The following is a 10,000-nucleotide window of genomic DNA, read 5'->3' on the forward strand; positions in this document are numbered from 1 at the left end:
CAGCAACAACAACAACAACAACAACAACAACAACAACAACAACCACTACCACGACAACAACAACCGTCACCACAACAACACTACCACCACCACCAACAACAACAACACCAACAACAACAACACCACCAACACCACCAGCAACAACAACAACAACAACAACAACAACAACAACAACATTAGTTTTGCCCAAAACACATCAGGTAATTCCTGGTTGGTATCGCCGATTGTTTGGCAGTGTAAAAATTAGAGATTGACCTTGCAAGATTTCGTCACGTTCTATGACGCAAAATAAGAATTGACGTCATCGTGCTTGTGTTTTACGTCATTCAGATCTTGACACGGTGACTGCGCTTTGAAACTATTTACCCCGATGCACCTGTGAGATGCACGGCTTTCTTTGATGTTTCACATGACATTTGTTTCACCTTTATCACTGGTCAACTGTTACAACATAAATGACAGGTACCGCTTATGAACCTTTTTAGTCTAAATAATTATGTCGTTTACACTGTTTACTGCCTGTTTGAAAAGTAGCAAATCATGGCATTTCTCAAAAAGCACAAACAAAAACACACACAATTGTTTTTTAATAAAAATATGTTTGCTCTTCTATTTGTCTTAATTACTCTGTGTGTGTGTGTGTGTGTGTGTGTGTGTGTGTGTGTGTGTGTGTGTGTGTGTGTGTGTGTGTGCCGTATGTGTGTGTGCCGTGTGTGTGTGTGTGTGTGTGTGTGTATGTGTGTGTGTGTGTGTGTGTGTGTGTGTGTGTGCGTTACACATTTTTATTTGAAAACAACTCAAACATGACACACTCAGTGTTTTATGATCACTGTTGTCCACAAAGTTTGGTGACCTCCCTCAAATTTCGAAGTCTCCGCTTTCACAAAAATAAAATACACAAACGGTGCATTAACTGAACAATTCTACAAAATGAAGTTAGAAAACCTGTTCAAGCAAAGACTATACAGTAAGTCACCATCTTGAATTTCCCTCCATCCAGTCTAACGTGTAATTTAATCTAACGTGTAAAAAAAAAGACAACCTCAAAACAAATCAAACCAACACATCTTAAAGTGCATCTAAACCCAAATTTTCAAACAAAAACTCTTATTACCAATGCAAACATACACTCATATGTGTTCCATCCCCACCACTCAAAAGGCCCAAAGACGCGAGTAGCTCACGCAGCGAGTGGGAAAACCCCGTCAAAGCTAGCAGCGTGCCAGCCTTCTGCTGAAACAAAACGATGATGCTAAAAATAGATTTTCTCCACTGATGACGTAGTAAGGGGAGCAGCCGCCACAGCTGCGAGCACTTGGTCTTGGATCAAGCTGCCAGTGCCAGCATGGGTAGACTCTGTGTTGTTTACGGCTGTAATATTACCTCGGCAAACAAGCAAGGAATAATTAAAGTACTCAGGGGTTTTCTAAAGTCCCTCACTGACATAAGGAGAGCTTGGATTAACTTTGTGAAAACTTCCAGAAAAGATTTTTCACAACCAAAAGACTACCAAGTTGTATGCGGACAGCATTTTGCCGACGATGCATTTGCAGACCAGTTCACAGCACCCTTGTTCGAATTCGAACTCGGTTATCGTCCAAAACGGAGGTAGAAGGAGGATGCTGTCCCGTCAGTGATGCCACTAACGTGCATCGATGTTCAGAAGAGATTGAATGCAGCAAAAAAAGACAGTGGAGACGGTTGACGTAGAATCTAACCGGAGAAAGAGGCGACGGAAACGAGAAGTTATGAAGGCATGTGCGGCTCGATTTTTGTGTGTACCCCAAACACACCTCCTTCTCATACTTGGGAATGTACTGCAGGTAAACAATGCTCTTCTCTAAAGATGGGTGAAAGTATGAGATAGACAGAGAGGGTGAGGGAGAATCAGAGACAGGAGGGAAGAAAGGGTACATTATTTATAATATATGAGGTTATACATGTATAAATGTATACAAGTTTTGAATTTGAAAGTCATTGATTCAGTGCCTTTGAATTGTTGTCGTGTTTTCAGGCTGTTCCTTGCAGCTCTGCATTACAATGAAAATGGGGACATAGGTGATGCGCTTGATGATCGAGGAAGGAAATCCACATGTGATAATGTATATGAACATCTAGGGTTGTTTTCAGTATTGTTGATAACATGTTTTGTTTGATTAAGGGTATTCAGCTGGTATTTCCTTGTTTTTCACTACCTTTTTTATTCATGTTTTTGATATGCCTTGACCGACGAGGTAATTTTATAGACGAAAAGGAATCGGTGCATATCATGTTTTATTTGTATAACTGTGTTTTAATTTTAAATGTTTCAAGCGCAAAAAGCATAATTGTAAAGTTATGATGTTTCGCTATATAAATGCTCATTTATTATTATATTATTATTATTATTCCCAAAAGCAAAGAAAGGAGAGTACAGTGTGAGAAAGTCCAAAGGGCCACCAACTTACGGTAAGTTACACGCAGGGTAACTACAGACTGCTGTTTTTTAGCACACACACACAAGTAAAGATACTAATCTTTTCTCATACTCATATTTTTGTTCAGAATTCTGGAAATGTGCACAGTATGTAAACACACACACACACACACACACACACACACACACACACACACACACACACAACTGCAGAGGGAAAAAGGCACAGAGAGAAAGATTACATTTACAGACTATCAATATTTTCCCAGTTGGGTATCCCCTATAACTGCAGCATTCTTCTTAGTTTATGCATTTCTGCAAGCATAAAAACTGAACTTGGTTCAGTACTGATAATGTCTTTTCACGACTATCTCATCCTGAGCTATTCATCGTTACATTTACAGGTTATGTGTCAAGACTGTGACTGTGTCAACATCTCTGAGAAGCTGACCGAGAATCCAGGGGACTCACAAACTTCTCTCCCTGCGAAATTTTGTGACATACCTGACTCTTTGGCCGCTGCATACCACCACCCATTCAGAGAAAAAGCTGCTGCAACCTACAGTACAAGATACCCTAATTAACTGATCCCACATTTTCCCACTGCTGTTGACATCAACCACATACAGAACAAAATTCACTTGAATGGGATTACTGTTTTATTTTATAAGTGATGCATTTTATTCTAATTAAAACATACATTTTCATTTTACTATTTTCATGGAAGCTCGGGCCACTCAAATCCTCTGTAAGTATCCTCGGAAGGAAATGCATTTCTGATGGCCCGTACCGCACATGAAGGTAGAGGTATCCTGACTTTCCTCCCTAGCACACCATGACACCACCTCACCAACTGTCGGTATCCTATGTAGCGGTACTTCCTGGAAAATAAAAAAAAGAATCTGTGACATTAGGGTTTGTTGTGTACTCCAGCAGAGGGTTCTTACAAAATGTGTGGAGAGTGGAGGGAGGAACACTTGTTCCTTGTGTATACAGGATTGACTAATGAGGGAATGGCTTGTTTCATGGTTGTGTGTGCGTGTATGTGTGATATTGTCTTTCATGACAAGATCCCTGTAAATCTTTAATTTTACCTCACTTCTATGTTTATAAACTAATAAAGATATTTCCAAAAATGGTGTTTTCTTTCCAGCATTAAGTTTATCTTGTTTCACACAAAGAGTATAAACACTGATTCACTTGTGGACTTCAGTGTGGAAAGATCTCAGGATACAATTTTCATTTTTACTGTTGATACTGATGAGTGTTGTGTATACTATTTCTGCACATGTTTGTTTGTTTTATAATTTGATTGTTGTTGTCCTTGTTTTTGTAATTGACCAACTTCCAACTTTGTCATTTATTAAGAGACGAAGATCAAGGATTGCTTTACACCTGCTAATTAAAACAAACAATCTTCTGTCACCTTCTTCTTCAGGCGTGTGAATGAATGGATGAATATGTTTGTATGTCATGTGGAACAAACCTAGAAGTGTCTGCCACAACATTTTAGAATTTCCAGAATAGCTTTTACAATGTCACAAGTAGAAATAACGTTAATCCCAACTCATGAAATTAAAAAGCACATGTTTGGTAAAGAAAGATAAGATTTGTCACTTACTCCTCAAGAGTAGCCTGGAAAGTGCCATGCTCCTGTCGGTACTGGTAATATGCTGTCTCCAGCACATCTGTGTTCAGGCAGACGCTTTGAAAGGCTGGGAGCTGCGTGATGCATGTAATGCCAGGGTTTTTGAGAGGTCTGCAAATATAACACTATTGTTATAACTTATTTTTAACTATAAATTAAGTATAAGAATTAAACTTCTAAACGCCACGATGAAGTTTAAAGGCTTTACAGACTAGTACATGTACTAGTAATGAATAGCCATTAACCTCTACATCTATATATATGTTAAATTTACAAAAGAGTCACACCTTCCCTTTGCTCTTTTCATAACATGTTATAATAAAATTAAATAATGATAGCCTCATTCTTCCAAACCAATAACATGCCAAGTGAAAAGATATACATACCTGCGACTGTTCAGCTTCTCCATGATTTTAGTAGACTCAGTGCAGCAGTTGCATTCCTCCACTTTCTCCATCACCACACAGTTGCCACATTCACACCTGAAAGTAGCACAAACTTCACTTGAATCATTCGTCTCCATTCTTCGACTAAGTATTGTGAATGTGCACATGTGGGAAGTATTCTTAGATTTCACTTGAAAGAAACAATAAGATTAATTCCAAAAATGTAACTTGCCACTGCTCTCTTCAGAAAGAAAAAAACACCGCTAGAAACGTAAACAATGACTGAATGAGACTTTCGCCTTCGTATCATCGTATGACTTGCTCAATCTACACGGTAAACGTGAATTCGTTACTCACCAGTCTGTGTTCCCAAGGCGATATACGCCGTTGTTGTCAGCAAAATGATTATTTTCCTCCACATTCCTCTCATGTTCTTGTGCTGGAGGCTCGAACTGATACGGTACAACGCGATTGTTGTTCCACAAGTTGCCTGCACCACGAGTGTCCGCCATTTCGCTCTGTTCCCCTCAGTACGTCACAAGTTACCAGCTGGCGCTTCGGTAGTTCTCGGGTTTTCTCGGCAAAGTCCGGATCAGCAAATTTTAGCTCGCATGTCGGTGGGCGTTTCCTTGCGAACGACTAAGCGCTGAGCGGTTTCAGTGCCGAAAAATGCCATAACTGGAAACCCTATTCACACACTCAAAACTTTGTTTGGAGGGTTTAGACGCACTTTAAACAAAACACACAAAACACACACAAAACATAAACAAAACATAAACAAGGCGCACAGCTGGCAGGTTGATCTTTGTCATAACCCAAAACAGATAGACTGATAACGTTCCAACATTGAGGATACAAAAAACAAGAAATGTTTGTTATTGGAATGTTTAATGTTTGATACAACATGTCATTCACTTGTCTTGTTTTGTCAAACATGTAGGCTAACGTTCCTTCTTCTTCTTCTTCTTCTTCTTCTTCTTCTTCTTCTTCTTCTTCTTCTTCTTCTTCTTCTTCTTCTTCTTCTTCGTTCATGGGCTTAGACTCCCACGTTCACTCATGTTTTTAGCACGAGTGGATTTTTACGTGTATGACCGTTTTTACCCCGCCATTCAGGCAGCATACGTCAATTTCGGGAGGCATGCTGGGTATTTTCGTGTTTCTATAACCCACCGAACTCTGACATGGGATTGCATGATCTTTTCCGTGCGCACTTGGTCTTGTGCTTGCGTGTACACACGAAGGGGGTTAAGTCACTAGCAGGTCTGCACATAAGTTGACCTGGGAAATCGGAAACACCTCCACTCTTAACCCACCAGGCGGCAGCGACCGGGATTCGAACTCCCAATTAGGAGGCCGACGTCTTACCACCACGCCACTGCGCCCGTCCCCAATAAGTAAACCTTTCTTGATGTTTGTGTCGATCTTTGTGGTATGTTTTACTCAGGGATGATGCTTGATGGTGGCAGTTTGTACAAATCCAACACTGTAAGCTGAAGTATTCCACTTTGGAAGACACTTGTTGCAACCAGTTGTGAACACGCATGGTGGACACTTAATAGTGATTACCATGTGTGTGACTTTTACAGTAGAATTATATAGTAGTTCGCATAAAAGTTATTCATATAATTATAATACTTGAAACGAAACAATAAACAGTATTCAACGAGGACACAAACTCCAGCAAAAAAGCCTACATTACGTGACCAAAACAATACAATATCAGCTAATCATTTAATATACAGATACATTTAGAACGTATTTGATTAGCTTTGTGTAATAAATTACTTAATCAAAAGCAATTCCTGATCACTTACTTTACACGGATGAAGACGTCGACACAGATCAGTACATGGCGAGAGGAAGTAAGGGAAGTAACTGCCTGAAAGTGCCCGACCCGGAAATATAGTCAGTTACTTCCCCTATTCAACTTCGCTTGCTCCCTTTTGTCGTACCAATACAATGTGCATTTACAATGGAAGAATGGGTGTGGATAAAAATGTCGGTAATATCACAAATGTTAAAGCAAAAAGTACTGTCGATTATGTTATTAGTGATGTTGAGCTCATGTTGTCAGTGGTCAGTTTTGAAGTTGTTGATTTTGACCCGTTGCTTTCTGATATACACTGCCCGCTTGCGGTCAGTTTCCACATGGCTATTTGCACTGATAAAATTAATGAAGATGTCAATATACAATCTGAAAACACTGATTTGGTTCCAAAACGTTGTAATAGCAACCAGAGTAAAATAAGTTGGTGCAAAGATGCAGCCACAAAAGTTGCTTCTTACATAAATGAGGAAGATATCATCTCATTGCAAACCCTACTTGATAATGACGTGGGAATTGCTACCCTCAATGAACAATTGAAATCCATAATGCTTAAATGCTGTGAAAAATGTGATTTGCTTAAACCAATCCGAATTGGGAAAAAACAAAAAATGCGACCGAAAAACAAACGAAAGCCTTGGTTCAATGAGGAATGTAAACAAAAACGGAAATTATTTCACATGAAACGCAGTGTGTACCATGATAGCAAATCGGATGATGATCTTGAAGCAATGAATGAGGCCAGTAGACAATTCAATTCTGCACGTAGAAAAGCGCAAAAGAAACATAGAAATTGTATTATCAAGGAATTGCAGAGTGCAAAAAAATGTAACCCAAGGAAATTCTGGGGAATCATTAATAATAGAAACAAAACCGTGAATCCAGATGTCTCCACTCAAGAACTTAAAGACCACTTTGAAAAGCTTGGCAAAAATTCTGAACAAGCAACTGATGACATTACTGACTCAACTTTAGATGACCTTTTACAGAACTTTTCTGCAATAGAAGAAGCTGATTTTATTCTGAATAAAGACTTTACCTCACTGGAACTTGTTCCAATTGTGAAAAAACTAAAAAATAATAAAGCACCTGGTGTTGATGGAATAATCAATGAAATAATTGTCCATACATTTGATAAATTGCAACATTTCTGGTGTTGTCTTTTCAATAAGATTCTTCACAGTGGAGAAATGCCCGATGAGTGGCTGAATGGTATGATCATACCCATATACAAGAAGAAAGGTGATAAAAAAGATCCTGGTAACTATAGAGGCATTACTCTCCTGTCTTGTAGTGCAAAATTTTTCACTGCAGCACTTAATGATAGATTAGGAGCATTCTCCGAAGCATTCAATATCTTGTCAGAAAATCAAGCCGGGTTCAGACCATCACACTCCACTACAGACCATATTTTTGTGTTGAAATCTCTTTGCGACATTATTCGTAACAGAAAAAAGAAATTGTTTTGCGCATTTGTGGACTATGAAAAGGCATTCGATAAAGTCTGGCACACTGGTTTGTGGATAAAATTAAGTCGGTGTGGTGTGGGTGGTAATTTCTTGAAAGTGCTAATGAACAGTACATGTATAGAAATATTACGTCATGTGTCTCATCTAATGGTGTGACATCAGAGTCCTTCCCCATATTCCAAGGAGTTCGCCAAGGGGAAAATCTTTCCCCGTTCCTGTTTGCTCTGTATGTTAATGACCTTGAAGAATACCTGAAATCCAAAGGCTGCTCACCTGTTGATATGGGACTAGACTTTGATGATAGATTCACTTCGTATTTAAAGATGTTGTTGATTTTGTATGCTGATGATACTGTGATTTTTGCAGATACTGAACACAGCCTTCAAAAAATGTTGGATAACCTAGAAGTATACTGCAATGATTGGAAACTGAAAGTGAACTGCTCTAAAACCAAAGTCATGATTTTCTGTGGAAAGAAAGCAAACTACCAGTTTCCCTTTAAGTTCCAAAACCAGAAACTTGATCATGTCTCATCGTTTAAGTACCTCGGCTTAACATTTAATTTTAATGGAAACTTCAAAGTAGGCATTAAACTTCTTAAAGATCAAGCCCGAAAAGCAATGATGTCCCTCCTTAGAAAGAGTAGACAACTGGATCTCCCAATCAAAACCCAGCTGGAACTTTTCCAAACACTAGTCACACCTATCTTGACCTATAGTTGTGAAGTATGGGGTTACACAGGAATAGAAATAATTGAAACTCTCCAACTTGAATTCTGCAAGTACTTACTACACCTGAAAAAGTCCACACCAAACTGCATGGTCTATGGGGAAACTGGACAGTATCCCTTGTATATCCATGTTTACTGTAGGATGGTTAAATTTTGGCATAAATTGATAACAGACCTTACTTGTAGTAAAAAATCATCGTGCCAGATGCTACGCACTCTCAATGAGTGTGCCAAATCATCGTGCCAGATGCTACGCACTCTCAATGAGTGTGCCAAATCATCGTGCCAGATGCTACGCACTCTCAATGAGTGTGCCAAATCATCGTGCCAGATGCTACGCACTCTCAATGAGTGTGCCAAATATGCTGTGTACAAGAGTGAGAGGCTAAAAAAGATAGAATCTATTCTAAATGATTGTGGTTTATCATTTGTGTGGTTATTCCCTAATTCCGTGTCAACCAATTGGCTGGCAAATACTCTTGCGCAAAAGCTCAAAGACATCTATATACAAGACTGGACCAAGGCCTGTAATGAATGCAGTAAGGCTGATAATTATTCACTCTTCAAGATGAATTTTCATTATGAGAGCTATCTCGATAAACTACCTAATTGCTACAAAATCGCTCTAACAAAATTTAGAACGAGTAACCACAAGCTTCCAATTGAGAAAGGCAGATACACCAACCTCCCAAAGTATGAAAGAGTCTGCACAAAGTGCAACCTAAATAGAGTTGGAGACGAATTTCACTTTCTTTTGGAATGCCCTGCCTTAGCTGAAATCCGTGAGAAATTCATTCCCCCTCATTTTAGACAACATCCCAACTTTTTCAAGTATTCTAATCTCATGACCACCCCGAATCGAAAAAAGCTGCTAAACCTGGGTAAATTTGTGGCAGAGGGCTTTAAACTTTATAAGTAAGCTGCATAAGGAAAGACTTCAGCGGTTTTTTTTCCCCCACTGCATGGGATTAAAAATCAGTGTACAATGTGTAAATATATACTTTTTTTCTGTGAATGTGTGTGTGCGTGTGTACACAACTATACCTAAATGTGCCAACTGAAAATATGTGACATCATGCAATTGAAGATCTTGTCAGTCAATTTTTCCCCTGTAAAGAAAAAGACCAAGCAAACATGACATCCTACTGCATGTGCTTTACGCTCTCGCTGAACAACTGCATGCTACATTCTTTGGTTTCCAGTTTTATGTCACGTCACGCAAGAGGTTGCGACGCTGTGATGCATCAACACATGCAAATTGTTGCGAACAAAGCTCTCGTAGTACGGTACAAGGGAAGCAACTCCTCAAGGCAGAGTACCAGTGACACAAATTTTCTTTTCAACTATTGCTTCCCTTGGATGTGTTCATTTGTAGGGAAGGTGTGTGTGTGAGGGGTGTGCAGCGTCTTACAATTTGAATCTCTTTGTTATTTAATCTAGTCTTACCGTGCAGTATTTCAGTTTTATTTGTTTTTGTCACTCACTCCAACTTTGATTTTTCTCTATAACATTTTGACACTGATATA

General features: G+C 39.1%; 4 protein-coding genes across 5 annotated transcripts in view; 1 reads left to right on the plus strand and 3 right to left on the minus strand.

Annotated features, from left to right (window-relative positions):
* The window catches only part of LOC138970484 (uncharacterized), a 231,998-nt gene that overhangs the window by 107,384 nt on the left and 114,614 nt on the right, over nt 1-10,000 (minus strand). The window lies entirely within an intron of this gene.
* The window catches only part of LOC138970488 (uncharacterized), a 91,517-nt gene that overhangs the window by 21,492 nt on the left and 60,025 nt on the right, over nt 1-10,000 (minus strand). The gene's annotated exons all lie outside the window — the stretch shown is intronic.
* The window catches only part of LOC138970474 (uncharacterized), a 32,957-nt gene that overhangs the window by 4,153 nt on the left and 18,804 nt on the right, over nt 1-10,000 (plus strand). Inside the window, exon 3 of one of the 2 annotated variants that reach the window (XR_011456958.1) lies at nt 1-530. This exon is cut by the window's left edge and continues 694 nt beyond it. The gene's annotated coding sequence lies outside the window, so the exon portion shown is untranslated. Of the gene's footprint in view, nt 611-10,000 lie in introns of those variants that run through there. The other variant, XM_070342933.1, reaches the window with a different exon arrangement.
* LOC138970472 (P2X purinoceptor 7-like) lies at nt 3,058-4,985 on the minus strand. Its single transcript, XM_070342931.1, has 4 exons — nt 4,808-4,985; nt 4,451-4,546; nt 4,038-4,175; nt 3,058-3,297 (listed from the first exon to the last, which is right to left on the minus strand). Exons 1-4 carry the CDS (start codon nt 4,960-4,962, stop codon nt 3,135-3,137), a joined length of 552 nt encoding a protein of 183 aa, XP_070199032.1. The 5' UTR covers nt 4,963-4,985; the 3' UTR covers nt 3,058-3,134.

The sequence above is a fragment of the Littorina saxatilis genome, linkage group LG7, assembly GCF_037325665.1.
Source record: "Littorina saxatilis isolate snail1 linkage group LG7, US_GU_Lsax_2.0, whole genome shotgun sequence".
Lineage (NCBI taxonomy): Eukaryota > Metazoa > Mollusca > Gastropoda > Littorinimorpha > Littorinidae > Littorina > Littorina saxatilis.